Below are 16037 nucleotides of genomic sequence, written 5' to 3' on the forward strand. Positions count from 1 at the left end.
AGAACAGACTTGTGTTTGCCAAGGGGGAGGGGAGGGGGTGGGGTGGACTAGGAGTTTGGGTTAATAGATGCAGACTATTGCCTTTGGAATGGATTAACAATGAGATCTTACAGTGTAGCACTGGGAACTATATCTGGTCACTTATGATGGAACATGATAATATGAGAAAAAAGAATGTATGCATGTATGTGTAACTGGGTCACCATTCTGTATAGTAGAAAAAAATGTATTGGGGAAATAACAAAAAATGAAAAAAAATCTATAAAATATAGTTTGAAACATATATGAATTTTACATACTTGTGTAATATATATATATATATATATATATATACACACACACACATACAGATGTATATGTGTGTATGTGTATTTATGTATATATGTATATATGCATTTGTTTTTTGTTAAAGTAAGTGGCTTATAGAACAAAATACCTAAGGCATAATGAAACCCTGTTTGAGAATATGGCATCTAATCAACTGTACCACTAACACCAGAATGGGACACATTAATGAAATAATGGGGAAGAATTTGCAGGGATTTTAGAGACTTACAGAATCAAAAATGCTATGTCATTTAAATCCTGATATTGTACCTAAAATCTTTAGACACCTAATTAGACCACAACAGATGAGATATAGATGAGTTAAAAGTGGAAACATTTTTCCCCCAGTAGTCTGTACATTTGTTGTTTCTTGTAAAATTTCCCAGTACTTTTGGTGGCAGTCTCATTGATGAAAAGCCCCGCATATATTTTGTACAGTTAGTACAGTCAGGCCTAAAAAAAATAACAACTCAACAAAATGATAAGAGTGAAAGAGAGCTGATGGTAATTTATTTTCATTGGGCAAATCATGCAGTGGTGATGGGGAGTTAAATTTAACTTATTCAGAATATCTCAAGGAGAAAGAAAAAGTATATTTCAGTCTCATGGAGAAGAAGAAGGTAAATAGGATGAAAAATTAAAACACTTGGATGGCAAAACTAATCTGATGAAAAATAAGGAACCATAAAATATCACCAACTAAATTCAGGAATTGATGGGAGTTTTTAAAAATTAGACATCTCTGTTACTTTTTTTTTGTAGATTAAGGGGAAATTTTAAAAATTCCATTCAGGTTTAATTGTTTTTATTTTTATGCTCACATAAAAGAATCTCTGTATTCCTTAGACCTAATACAGATATGATGGTTCAACTTAAGATTTTTCTACTTTATGATGCTGTGAAAGCAAGATACATTCGGTAGAAATTATACCTCAGGTTGTGAATTTTGATGTTTTCTGGGCCAACAGTCTATGATCTAATCTCCCTTGTGAGGCTGGGCAGCAGCAGGGGGGTCCACAGCTCCCAGTCAGTTAGAGATCAGGAGGGTAACAACCCATACTCTTAGAACCATTCTGTACCCACACAGCTTTTCTGTTTTTTCGCTTTCAGTACGCTATTCAATAAATTTCACGAGCTATTCGACACTTTGTTGTAAAATAGGGTTTGTGTTAGATGATTTTGCCCAACTGTAGGCTAATGAAGTATTCCAAATAAGTTTAAGATAGGCAAGCCTAAATTATGATGTTTGGCAGGGTAGGTGTATTAAATGCATTTTTTACTTGATATTTTCAATTTAACGGGTTTAAGAGGATATAATCCCATTGTAAATCGAGGAAGATTTATAATTACATTTCAATTTTGAACTCAAATGTTGAGTAAAACATTCTTTACCAGTTTTAAATAAGTGTACTGATTCAATCTATGGGTGGAGTTAGAGGTGGTGTGGTGGTGAGGTGTGTGTGTGTGCACACATGTGAGCAAACAAAACAGGAGAGGAGATTGGCATTGGTTGATTCGTGGGATAGAAAAGAAGGGAGAAATGGTTGACTCTTGGAAGTTACAACCACAAAGAACAGAAATGGTCAGGTTTCCTCCCACATAATTTTTGATATGGATTTTTAAGCCCTTTTTGTATATCCTTATTACTCTGTCATCTGCTAATCTCTCCCTAGGTTCCCAGATACTTTTCTAGTATAGGTTTATAGGTGTATAGGTATCATAGGGATGTAAGAACAAGGTTATAATCCTCATCACTTAAATAAATCATAGGACAGAAAAGAAAAATAGAAATGGGACAAGTGAGGGCATAGAGAAAATGCAGGCATTGAGAGAAATGATACATATTCTATAGAACTCTTTTGAGGATTCGAGAGATTGTATTGTATATGTAGATAATTATATAGAACTGAAGATGAATTTAGTGATTACTTGACATGTTTTTTCTTCTTTCATTCTTACTTCAGTATCAGAAAAAAACTTTCAATTAAAAAAGAATAAGCCAAAATATTTGATATAGTGGTGGCTGACCAAAGCTAAATTGAATAGAAAGAAGCTCTTCATGGAATTCCTGGTGTGGCCCAGTGGATTAATAATCCAACATAGTGTCCGTGAGAATGCATGTTCAATCCCAGGCCTCACTCAGTGCGTCAAGGATCTAGTATTGCCACAAGCTGCTGCATAGGTTGCAGGCACAGTTTGGATCCCATGTTGCTGTGGCTGTGGTGTAGGCCAGCAGCTGCAGCTCTGATTAGACCTCTGGCCTGGGCACTTATACATGCAGCAGGTTCAGCCATAAAATGAAGGGAAAAAAAAAAAGCCGTTCAGAAATTCTTTCTTTCTGGTATCTCCTCCTCTTTATTCCCATGTACATTGTCCAAACCTCTGTTAGACTTTCATCATAATTATGATATTGTTTCCATTGTGACTATTAATATTCTCATTTTCCTTTTAATTCTATGTACCTAAAACTTCCATCTAATCTTAAAAAAAAACAAAAAACCTCCATCTTATTTACCTCTGTAGGGTGCTTGTTTCTAAAACAGATCTGGAAAAGTAAAGGTGCATGGTAAATACCTGGTTAATTGAATTAAATTTCAAGAAAGTAATTTATACCCTTAATATGCTATCCTTCAGAGCATAAGAAATTTATTCCACTGTTCTAAGTTGCAGCATACATAATTTTATGAAGTGATAACATTGAGATACCCAGTATTTAATACATTTCTTAAACAATTTATGATTTACCAATTCTTAGGAGATGTATTATTAATAGATTTGTCACACTCAGAAGGTCAGGAGAGAAAGTAGGACTTGAAGGAGAAAAGAGAAGTACAGGACTAAAATTGTGGCTATTATTGGCATATGGACTCTCACCTCTTCACTGAACTCAGAGGACACTCCATTCTCCTGGAGAGTTATTTGTAACTCTTGACGGTCAGATAATTGCCTGTTAAATAGTGAATGAAAATTGTCAGGGGGTGACTAAAAATGCAAGTCATTTACATTCCTCAGGAGAATTTGCAAAGTAGTTCTACAGCTCAAAGTAGTTTAAAGGAAAGTGAGTTGAAGGGTCACTGAAGAGAGATGCAACTGATAAAAGTTGATTGGAATTTCTTGTCATATTAGTCAGTTAATGATGTATTTAAATTATCCTGCAGGCTCTTTCATTATACCTTACAGTTCAGAATTTAACTCTTTACTTTGAAAGTCCTAGATAAATTTTTTAAATTCAGAGATGAATAATTCAAATATAAGGGGGAGAGTACTACTTAGACTTACATACAGGATGAAAAGGAAAGGGTAATATATTGGCCACAACCTGAGGAAGTCAGCAAGGTACACCCTTTTCTTACCAAAACTGCTAACTTAGTTATTGTTGGCAAAGAGCATAGCATTTGGGTTGAAGGGACTAAAAGAGAATTTATCATTTTACATTGAATTTTTGAAAATTTTTGATTTTAGAAGAAACATGGGATTGTCTTATAATAAAAAAAATTTGAAGAGTTTGTTGATATTTATTTTTACTTGGGGCTTAGAGGTATAACTCATAACATTCTTAGGCTCCATCCTTCAAAAAATTACTCCTGAAAAATATGAAATAAAATTCAGATAAATATTTTCCTCAACATTCCACAGACATTCTAACAATTATTTCCCATTCCTTATTAAAATAAACTGTTATTTAAGATTAAAGAACAGATTACCAATTAATTTAAAATCATATTTTAGAGCAACTTTTGAATCACCTGTGTTACTTTCCTCACCAATCCTTAACTACTTCTTTGTTATAGCATCCAAATTATAATTTAAAAAATGCATCCTGGTAGACTTCGTCTCACATCAGGACCAGCTACTTGGCTCTTAATGAGCCACTATAGATAAAAGCTCTTAGAAATTATGCTGGTGACTGCCAACTTTTCTAAGACACTAATTAAATCATTCCCCTAGGAATTTTGTCTTTTTTCACCTGGAGATGTTCTGTCCTTCAAGGTAAATTAGAAGAGATAGGATGGCACATGTGCATTTGGAAGTAAAGCATTTGGTCCCTGGACCAACAGCATCACCAGGGAAGATATTAGAAATGTTAGCCCTCAGGCCCCACCCCAGACCTTCTGAAGCCTTGGGGTATCCCTAGATACCTGTGTTATTAAACTTTTCAGGTGATTCTGAAATCACTGATGCATAGTGGAGTTTGAGAAACACTGGATTATATACCACACTTAAGTTCTTTTCTTAAAGTAGATAGTATTTCTTTACTCAACTTCATTTTTTTTTCTTTTAACAATTATTAAGTCTTAGAGCTATACATAAAATGGTTCTTCTCAAATTGGCTGTTCATTCACCTTCAGCCCCTGAGTGACTCTGTTCTAGAACTTCAAAAATCATTTTCTCAAATAGCCTATATACCTAATGAGAAGAAGATTTTGCCTAGTATAGAAGTAAAATATTTCAAAGGACATTTAAACAGACTTCATTACAATATGCATAGTTAACAATATATACCTTATTTTCTGTACTGGAAGGAAAATTAAACTTTAGAGGACAGAAAATTAAAGAAGAAGAAGGAGACAGACGATGTAGAGGAAGGAGGAGGAAAAGGAGGAGGAAAAAAAGGAGAAGAAGAAGGTACTAAAGGAGAAACACCCTGTGTTACTTGAAAATATCAAAGGAACCAAAATATTTAATCTAGAATTTGAGTTAAAATGTTTTGATTGAGCTTTCTCTAATTCTGAAGATACTGAATAAAATCAATTTAAAGCTAAATTTCTTTTTTATTTTATGATTTTATTTTTTTTCTGTTATAGTTGATTTACAGTGTTCTATCAATTTCTACTGTACAGCAAAGTGACCAGTCATACATATATATACTTGTATATTCTTTTTCTCACATAATCCTCCATCATATTCCACTACAAGTGACTAGATATAGTTCCCTGTGCTATAGAGGATGATCTCATTGCTTCTTCACTCTGAGTGCAATAGTTTGCATCTATTAACCCCAAACTCCCAGTCTATCCCACTCCCCACCCCCCGACCTTGGCAACCACAAGTCTGTTCTCCAAGTCCATGATTTTCTATTCTGTGGAAAGTTTCATTTGTGCTGCATATTATTAGATTCCAGCTATGTTATGTCATATTGTGTTTGTCTTTCTCCTTCCGACTTACTTCACTCAGGATGAGAGTCCCTAGTTCCATCCATGTTGCTGCAAATGGCATTATTTTTTTTTTTTTTTATGGCTGAGCAGTATTGCATTGTGTGTATATACCACATCTTCCTAATCCAATCATCTGATGATGGACATTTGGATTGTTTCCATGTCTTGGCTATTGCGAATAGAGCTGCAATGAACATATGGCTGCATGTGTCTTTTTCAAGGAAAGTTTTGTCTGAATATATACCCAAGAGTGGGATTGCTGGGTCATATGGTAGTTCTATATTTAGTTTTCTGAGATACCTCCATACTGTTCTTCATAGTGGTTGTACCAGATTACATTCCCACCAACAGTGCAGGAGGGTTCCCTTTTCTCCACTCCCCTCCAGCATTTGTTACTTGTGGACTTCTTAAGGATGGCCATTCTGACTGGTGTGAGGTGGTACCTCATGGTAATTTTGATTCACAGTTCTCTAATAATCAGTGATCTTGAGCATTTTTTCATGTGCTTGTTGGCCCTCTGTGTATCTTAGAGAAATGTCTAGTCATGTCTTTTGCCCATTTTTAAATGGGCTGTTGTTTTTTTTTTTTTTTTTTTTTTGCTGTTAAGTTGTGTAAGTTGCTTGTATATTCTAGAGCTTAAGCCCTCTTCAGTTGCATCATTTGAAACTATTTTCTCTGATTCTGTAAGTTGTCTTTTTTTTTTTTTAATGGTTTCCTTTGCTGTGCAAAAGCTTGTAAGTTTGATTAGATCCCATTTGTTTATTTTTGCTTTTATTTCTGTTGCCTTGGGAGACTGACCTACGAAAATATTTGTATGGTTGATGTCAGAATGTTTGGCCTATGTCCTCTTCTAGGAGTTTTATGGTTTCTTGTTTTACATTTAAGTCTTTAAGCCATTTTGATTTTATTTTTGTGCTTAGTGTGTTCCAGGTTCATTGATTTGCATTTGGGCTATCTAGTTTTCCCACCACCACTTGCTGAAAAGACTTGTCTTTTTCCCATTTTCTATTCTTGCCTCCTTTGTTGAAGATGAATTGATCATAGGTTTCTGGGTTTATTTCTGGGTTCTCTATTCTGTTCCATTTGTCCATATGTCTATTTTGGTACCCTTCCACACTGTCTTTTTTTTTAAAAAAATATAATTTAATTTTTTAATTTATTAAAAAAAATTATTGTTATTTCCCCAATACAGTTTTTTTTCTTCTGTACAGTATGGTGACCCAGTTACACATACATGTATACATTCTTTTTTTCTCATATTACCATTCTCCATAATAAGTGACTAGACATAGTTCTCAGTGCTACACAGTAGGATCTCATTGCTAATCCATTCCAAAAGCAGTATTAGCCCCAAGCTCCCAACACACTTTCTTAATTAATGTAGCTTTGTAATATTGCCTGAAATCTGGGAAAGTTATGCCTCCTGCTTGGTTTTTGTTCCTCAGGATTGCTTGGGTAATTCTGGCTCTTTTTTGGTTACCATATACATTTTTGGATTGTTTATTCTAGTTCTATGAGAAATGCCATGGGTAATTTGATAGGGATTGCATTGAATCTGTAGGTTGCTTTGGGTACTATGGCACCCAGGAGCATGGAATATCTTTCCATTTCTTTGAATCCTCTTTAATTTCCTTTATTGATGTTTTATAGTTCTCAGTACATAGGTCTTTTACCTCCTTGGTCAGGTTTATTCCTAGGTATTTCATTTTTGGGGATGCTATTTTAAAAGGTATGGTATTTTTATATTCCTTTTCTAATATATCATCTTTACTATACAGAAGAATAGTACATTCAGTTTCTGAATGGTAATCTTATATGTTGCTACTTTGTTGAATTAATTGATCAGTGTGAGTAGTTTTTAGGTGGAGTCCTTAGAGTTTTCTATGTATAGTATCATGTCATCTGCATAAAGCGAACAATTTTACTTCTCTTCCAATTTGGGTAACTTTTATTTTTTTATTTGTTTCTCATCTGATTACTGTGGCTAGGACTTCCAAAACTATGGTGAGAGTGGACATGCTTGTCTTGTTCCAGATTTAAGTGGGAAGGCTTTCAGCTTTTCTCCATTGAGTATTATATTTGCTGTGGGTTTGTCATAAATGTCTTTTATTATGTTAAGGTATGTTCCCTCTATACCCACTTTGGTAAGAACTTTTACCATGAATGGATGTTGGATTTTGTCAAATGTTTTTTCTGCATCTATTGAGATGATCATGTGGTTTTTGACTTTTCTTTTGTTAATGTAGTGTATGATGTTGATCAATTTGTGTGTTTGAACCATCCTTGTGAACCTGGGATGAATCCCTCTTGGTTATGGTGTATGATCTTTTTTATATGTTGTTGGATTCAGTTAGCTGGGATTTTGTTGAGAATTTTTGCATCTATTTGCATCATAGATATTGGCCTATAATTTTCTTTTTTGGTAGTATCTTCATTTTGTTTTGTTATTAGGGTGATGTTGGCTTCATAGAATATCTTTGGGAGTGTTCCTATTTCTTCAACCTTTTGGAAAAGTTGAAGAAGGTTGGTTATAAGTTCTTCTTTGTATGTTTGGTAGGATTCATCTGTGAAGCCATCTGGTCCTGGACTTTTATTTGTAGGGCATATTTTTATGACATATTCAATTTCCTTTCTACTGATTGGTCTGTTCAGTTTGTTTCTTCTTGATTCAGTTTTGGCGGGCTGTAAGTCTCTAGAAAGTTGTCCATTTCTTCTAGGTTGTTAAATTTGTTGGCATATAATTGTTCATAGTATTCTCTTATGTTTTTTTGTATTTCTGCAGTATCCTTTGATATTTATCCTTTTTCATTTTTTTATTTTGTCTATTAGGGTTTTTTCTCTCATCTTCTTGGCGAGTCTAGCCAGAGGTTTGTTAATCTTGTTTACCTTTTCAAAGAACCATGTCTTCATTTTATTGATTTTTTTTCTCTTGTTTTTTGAATCTCTATTTTATCGATTTCCTTTCTGATCTTTATGATTTCCTTCCTTTTGCTGAATTTAGGTTTTGTTTATTCTTCTTTTTGTAATTCTTTAGGTAGTGGGTTAAGTTGTCAATTTGAAATTTTTCTTCTTTTTTTGAGGAAGGCCTGTATAGCTACGAACTTCCCTCTAAGCACTGCTTTTGTGGTATCCCAGAGATTTTGAATTGTTGTGTCTTTATTATCATTTGTCTTGTCACATTTTTAAATTTCCTTTATATTTTTTCATTGACCCATTGATTTTTTAGTAGCATGTTGTTTAGTCTACATGTAGTGAGTTCTTTCTTTCTTTCTTTTTTTTTTTTTTTATTTTCCCACTGTACAGCAAGGGGGTCAGGTTATCCTTACATGTATACATTACAATTACAGTTTTTCCCCCACCCTTTCTTCTGTTGCAACATGAGTATATAGACATAGTTCTCAATCTTTCTCATTTCTTACCTGTTGTTGATTTCTAGTTTCATGCCATTGTGGTCAGAGAAGATCCTTGAAATAATTTCTATACTCTTAAATTTTTTGAGATTAGTTTTGTGCCCCAGTATGTGATCAATTCTTGAGAATGTTCCATGTGCACTTGAGAAGAATGTATGTTTTGATTTTTTTGGATTTAATGTCCTGAAAATGCCGTTGAAGTCTAACTTTTCTATTGTGTCATTTAGGATCTCTGTTGCCTTATTGATTTTCTGTCTGGAGGATCTGTCCTTTGATGTGAGTGGGGTGTTAAAATCTCCTACTATTATTGTATTCCCATCAATTTTTCCTTTTACGTCTGTTGGTATTTGTTGTAGGTATCTGTGTGCTCCTATATTAGGGGCATATATATTGAAGATTGTAATATCCTCTTCTTGAATGGATCCTTTAACCGAAGGTTCTTTGTCTGTTTTTATGGCCTTCATTTTAAAGTCTATTTTGTCTGATATGAATATTGCAACTCCTGCTTTTCCATCTTGTCCATTGCATGAAATATCTTTTCTATCCCCCACTTTCAATTTGTCTTTTACCCTAAGGTGAGTCTCTTGTAGACAACATATTATAGGCTCTTGCTTTTTTATCCAATCTGCCACTCTATGTCTTTTGATTGGGGCATTCAGTCCATTGACTTTTAAAGTAATTACTGATAAATATGTGTTTATCACCATTTTAAACCTTGTTTTTCAGTTGATTTTATGTTTCTCCTTTGTTCCTTTCTTTCTTTGGTTGGATGATTTCCTTTTATTTTATGCTTGTGTCCTCTTCTTTTTAGTTTTTTTGAATGCAATGTTTGCGTTTGATTTGTGGTTGCCCTGTTTTTTGAGTATGTTAACCCCTTCCTATATCTGCTTTCTTTAGCCTGATAGTCATATAGACTCAAACACATTATAAAAAAAAAAAAAAAAAAGTCTGGATTTTCTTACCTTCCTTCCCCATGTTCTATGATTTTGAAGTCCTTTTTTAACATCTTCATGTTTGTCTTTTGCTGTTCTTTGTGTTTATCATTGCTTTTACTGTAATTTTTTCCCCCCACTTTTAGATCTGTATGCTGGCTTATTTAAGTGATTGCTTTCCAGTTGTGGTTTCTTCCATCCTATTTCTTCTTAATTTTTTTAAATTTATTTAGAGAAGCCCTTTTAGTTTTCTTTTAGAATGGGTTTAGTATTGCTGCATTCTTTTTAGGTGTTTTTTTTTTTTTTTTTTTTTTTTTTAATTTTCCCACTGTACAGCAAGGGGGTCAGGTTATCCTTACATGTATACGTTACAATTACATTTTTTCCCCCACCCTTTCTTCTGTTGCAACATGAGTGTCTAGACATAGTTCTCAATGCTATTCAGCAGGATCTCCTTGTAAATCTATTCTAAGTTGTGTCTGATAAGCCCAAGCTCCCGATCCCTCCCACTCCCTCCCCCTTTGGAGATGTGGAGATATTCTTTATTTCTCCTATTTAAAAATTTTTTTTAATTAAAAATTTTTTTTTAAATTTAAATTTTTTTTTTTGTCTTTTGTCTTTTTAGGGCTGCACCCACAGCATATGGAGGTTCCTAGGCTAGGAGTCAAATCAGAGCTGTAGCAGCCTATGCCACAGCCATAGCAACATGGTATCTGAGCACTATCTGTGACCTACACCACAGCTCACAGCAACACCAGATCCTTAACCCGCTAAGCGTGGCCAGGGATTGAACCTGTGTCCTCATGGATACTAGTCGGGTTCATTAAGCACTGAGCCATGACAGGAACTCCATAAATTTTAAATTTTAAATGATAATCTTGCTGGGTAGAGTATTCTAGGCCTCAAAGTATTCTCTTTTAGAACATTGAATATATCTTGCCACTCTCTTCTGGCCTGTAGTGTTTCTGTAGAGCAGACAGCTGATAGCTTTATTGGGGCATTTGGCAGTGGCAGCAGCAGGACGAGTGTGTTCCCTGAGGAGTGAGAGCTTCAACCAGTGTTGCTCAGTTGCAATACCCTCTTTTTTTTGTTGGTCTCTGAGGTGACTGGGGTCACAGGTGGAGCCTGTTCCCAAACACCTAGTGGTAGCAGGCCATGCCCCCTTCTGTTTTCTGAGATGACTGCTTGGGTTAGTTCCCACTGCCTGTAGATCACACAAGAGGTGCTGCATTGCACTTAGCTCCCTGCTTCCCTCATACCACACAAGAGGTGCCCAGCTACCAATAGCCTGCGCAGAGGCACCCCACACTCTGAAAACCTGTGCATGTGCAAGGAAAGAGATTCCTATGACTGTCCACCCCTCCTCCTCTTGCCTTCCCCAGCAGTGATGCCTTGCTTCTCCTGCAGGGCTAGACCTCCTCCTGGGTTCCCTTGGCTATGGTGCTCCATTCCCCAGCTTGTGGCACACTGTTTCCTCACCTCTCAGGCTGTCTTTACATAGCCAGCCCTAGCAGCCCTAGTCCTTTCCTCAGAACTGACCTACAGAACCTGAGACTCAGTGCCCAGTTTCTGCCCAAGCGTCTCAGGCTGTTGTGTCCAGGGCAGAGGTGCAGATGATCTGTGCAGCTCTCACTCTTCTTCGCCCTCCTCAGTCCAGCTATTGTACTTTTCTCAGCAACTTTGAGTTCCCTCCATCTCAGCTAATCTCCTGGTCAGTTAGGTGGCTTCCCAGCATGTGGGTTCTTTCTTGCCCTTTTTAGAGGTTTAAATTCTTCTGCCAGCATTCAGTAGATGTTCTGTGTGAATCATTTTACACGTAGTTGTATTTTTTTGATGTGTTTTTGGAGAAGGTGAGCATGACATCTTACTCCGCCTTTAAATCTAAATTTCAAAAGCAAGTTCAGATAAGATTTTTTGTAAATATTCTTTTAGAAATTAGTTTTTACTTGTATGGCTTACAGAGTCAGTATATAATTGTTACAAACTCTTAAGGAATGACTGGAGGGAATCACTATATTTAATTTTCAGGTAGCAAACATCCCTGGAAATATCACTTGGGAAGAAGGACTGCTTCTTCTTTGAGAGCACAGTGGAAAGTTAGAAACTGCTGGGTGGGAAAATTTAATCACTGAACTTTTTTTGTTGTTTGTTTTTCCTTTCTGTGTAGAAAGGGTCTAAGTAGCTTTCTCTTTCTTCTTCCTTCAGCTTATTGCTTGGAAAGTAAAATACAGACTCCAAAAAGCCCTGCAGACTTTGGGGAATTATTTCAGCAATATCCTGAAAGGGCAGCCCAAGGTAAGATTCCTCTGTGAGTTCTTGGGTTTTATTGACTCCAACTTCAGACAATATAAAAATTCTGAATCCAGGCCCCACCTCCCATTAGAGTTCTGAGAGATGCCAAATCAACAGATCTGGGGCATGGCCCAGTAACTGTCATTTTTAACAAATATACTGATATGGTTCTGATAAGATGGTAAAAATTCTACACTTTGAGAAAAACTGGCCATTAGATGATGTTTCCATAGATCACAGAAATAAGATGTAAGTGTAATTAGTAGATGGTTGATTCAAAATGCTTAAGGCAGGATTTTCCAAAAAAAAAGTATTTTTCTTGGAACATTAGTTCTGGAATGTCCTGGAATTGCTACTCCAAAAACAAAGTGTTCTGTGGTTAAATACATTAAGAAAATGTTGCATTTTAAATCTTCCCTTTGGAAATTTGACTCACAAAATCCATCAGAACATTAAAATCCCCTGAGAAATTCTCAATTTAAAAACAAGGCTTAAATCTTACTTAATAGTTAATTGTATTGCTTAATACTATTGCTTAATAGTATTGCTTCAGAAGAGTTTTTTTCAGAAACACTTATTTGGAGCACACTGTAGCAAACTGTAAGATTCTGTTCTTTTTTGTTGGAAATAGAAAAAAAAATTTTGGTGTCAAGAAGTTTCAAAGATAAGCAAAGACGGACACTAGTTATAGTGCTAAGGACATGTTTTAGTAACATACTTTTGCAGTAGGAAAAGGAGTCCAGCAGGAACTAAATTCAACTTTTTTTCTTTTGTTTTGCTTTGGTTTTTTTTGGGGGGCACACCCCTCAGTATATGAAAGCTCCCAGACTAGGGATCTAATCAGAGCTACAGCTTCTCTGCCACATCCAAGCCACATCTGCAACCTACACCACAGCTCATGGCACTGTGGGATTCTTAACCAACTGAGTGGTGCCAGGAATCAAACCTACATCCTCATGTATACTAGTTGGCTTCATTAACTGCTGAGCCACAATGGTAACTCCCTGAATTCAGCTTTGATTTGTAGAGAGATGACTGGGCATTTTAAAGGGGAAATGAGGGAATAAGGAAGGGGTAAGCATGCACTCAGTAGAGTTAGGAAGTGAAAAACTGCAAAAAGCCAGAAGGGTTAGTCCATGTGAAACCAATGTGGGTTTGCTAACTGATGCTTTTAAAGTGGGGTCCCACTCTCCCACAGAGCCCAGGATACAGGGGCCCTATCTTTAGGTGCTGGCTGGAACAAAGAATAAATATTTTTAACAGCTTTGCATTTTCTCAGGCAGGCATTTTAAGAAGGGCCAGGACTGTCATGAGCTGTTAGAACTATGTTAGTGTTTGTTCATCTTTATATGCCAAGATTGAGGTCTCATGGAGAAGAGGACTTGGAGGAAACTGGCTGGAGTTTGATTAAGGAAGTAACCTAAGAAATAAGTGGAAATAAAGGAGAATAATTTTAGGCTCAAATCCAAATCAGGAAGTTTTTCCAATCTCCCAATTATAAAGGGCATAGGATAAATTCTCCCCACTGCATCATCTTGAAACACCACATAATGCAAAACAGTGGGCCCTCTGATGAATGAAAAAAAAGAAAATAAAGCTACAGAATCAGGAAAATATAAATAGAAGCTATTTATAGATTAAGAAAGTAACAGTAATAAAGAGTACTTTTAGAAAACACAGCTCATAGTGTGTAATCAAAATACCTTTATTCCTGACTCTGATGTTCCATTGACAATATATAAGGTTGGATGAGATTTAAATTCTGTACCTGAAAGACTCTGAAAATCCTCATGCCTTTTATGATTACTCTTTAATAACAGGAGAATTGGACACAGTCATAATTCAGTAATTTAAAAAGTCTAGCCCAATGCATTACTGATTATATTTACATAATATACATTTATATTACTAGGTATTATGTAATATGTAATATAAACTATAAAATCATAAAAATTGTATTTTAATCTTTTTTCAAAAGTAACACTTCTCTATAAGCCTACCACTACCCTATGTGTGCCACCTTTCCAAGGGGAAAGATTGCATGGAAGCTTCTTTCTTTCTCACTTATCCTATCTCTCAGCTATTGTTACAGACACTTTGAGGGTTGAAGCATAGGGATTGAGGAGAAAAAAGAAAACCACACTTTCTAACTTGATGAATGTACTATATATTACTTTCATACTCTTTGATCCAGCTAGATGCTTAAAATACCTCTTTGGAATGAAACTAGACCACTGTGTTACACCACACACAGCAATTAACTCAAAATGTACTAAAATATTGAAGGTAAGACCTGAAACCATAAAACACCCAGAAGAAAACATAGGATGTGAGCTCCTAGATGTAAATCTTGGTGATGACTTTTTGATTCTGAAACCAAAAGCAAAAAAAAAAAAAAAAAAAAGTGGGACTACATCAGACTAAAAAACTTCTGCACAGCAAATGAAACTATTTATATAATGAAAAGTGAACCTTTTGAATGGGAAAATATTTGCAAATCATATATGTGATAAGGGGCTACTATCCAAAATACATATATCTTCACACCAGGTGGCAAAGTAGGAAGGCTCTGAGCTTACCTCCTCCTATAGGCACATCAATATTACAACTGTTTACATGAGAACATCCTGAAAACCAGCAGAAAATGTTTCCTGCAACTAAAGATACAAACAAGAAATGAAAATGAAACAGGTAAGAGGGGTGGAGACACAGTATAGTCAAGACCTTACTACCAGGTAGGTGACCCACCCTGAGGTCCTGAACTGGGAAGACAAGGCCCAGAATGTCTGGTATTGAAGACCAGTGGGGCTTGCATGCAGGAGACCCGGAGGACTGTAAGAAACAGAAATGCCACTATTAAAGGACATTAATGCAAAATCTCACACACTCAGACTTCCACTGCAGAGGGAGTAATCTGAGAGGAGCCTGGGTCAGGCCCACTTGCTGATCTTGGAGAGCCTCCTGGAGTTCTAGCTGGGGACATTGACGCTGGTGGCAGCCTTTTGGGAGAGCTCATCTTACAATGAGGACACTAGTGCTGTCAAGCAGCATTTTGGAGTTTTCCCTCTAGCCTCTTAGCAGTGGGCTGGCAGCCAGCACTAGCCTCTATCCCAGCACTAGCCTCTGTCCCACCACAGCTCATGGCAATACTGGATCCTTAACCCACTGAGTGAGGCCAGGGATCAAACCCACATCCTCATGAATACTAGTTGGGTTGGTTACCACTGAGCCCCAGTGGAAACTCTTCTACCATTGTGGTTTAAAACATGCTTGATATGACTTCAGTCTTCTTCAATCTATTAAGACTTGTTTTATGGCCTAGCTTGTGATCTATGCTGCAGAAGTTTCCATGTACATTTGTAAATAATGTGTATTCTGCTGCTTTGGATGGAATGTTCTTTATATATATATATCTGTATATATATTAAAGTACATCTGATCTGATGTTCATTTAAGGTCAGGGTTTCTTTGTTGATTTTCTGTCTGGATGATCTATTCATTGATGTAAATGCTGTGTTAAAGGCCTCCACAACTACTGTGTTACTGTAAATTTCTTTCTTTCCTTGTTAATTTTATGTATGTCTTTAGTTGCCCCCATGTTGAGTACCTATATATTTACCATTGTTATATCTTCTTGCTAGACTCTTCCCTTAATCATTATGTAATGTTCTTCTTTGTCTCTTTTTACAGTTTTTGTTTTAGGACTATTTTGTGTACAGATTTCTTTTTGTTTCCACTTGCATGGAATACATTTTCCCATCTATTTGCTTTAAATCTGGGTCTGCCTTTAGATCTGAAGTGAGTCTCTTGTAAGCAGTATGTCTATCTGACTATAAAGATATATATATACATACATCTTTTTATCTTTTTTCTTTTATCCATTCAGCCATTCTGTGTGTTTTGATTGGATTATTTATTAC

The 16037-nt window shown here is 35.9% G+C and overlaps 1 protein-coding gene across 9 annotated transcripts in view; it reads left to right on the forward strand.

Moving 5' to 3' along the window:
• Positions 1-16037, forward strand: part of LOC106506183 (uncharacterized) — a 777071-nt gene that overhangs the window by 417210 nt on the left and 343824 nt on the right. For 7 of the 9 annotated variants that reach the window (XR_014830560.1, XR_014830562.1, XR_014830570.1 and 4 more), the window contains one exon: positions 12031-12120. Coding sequence is in view for 1 of the 9 variants with exons in the window: in XM_085001349.1 (XP_084857475.1) it covers positions 12031-12120 (90 nt within the window). In the remaining 8 variants the exon portion in view is untranslated. Of the gene's footprint in view, positions 1-12030; positions 12121-14708; positions 14809-16037 lie in introns of all 9 variants that reach the window. The other 2 variants (XR_014830574.1, XR_014830567.1) reach the window with 1 other exon arrangement.

This window comes from Sus scrofa, chromosome 15 (assembly GCF_054392235.1).
Source record: "Sus scrofa isolate SSC_HxYL_T2T_F1_AM1 chromosome 15, Sscrofa_HxYL_maternal_Yorkshire_Landrace_v2.0, whole genome shotgun sequence".
NCBI lineage: Eukaryota > Metazoa > Chordata > Mammalia > Artiodactyla > Suidae > Sus > Sus scrofa.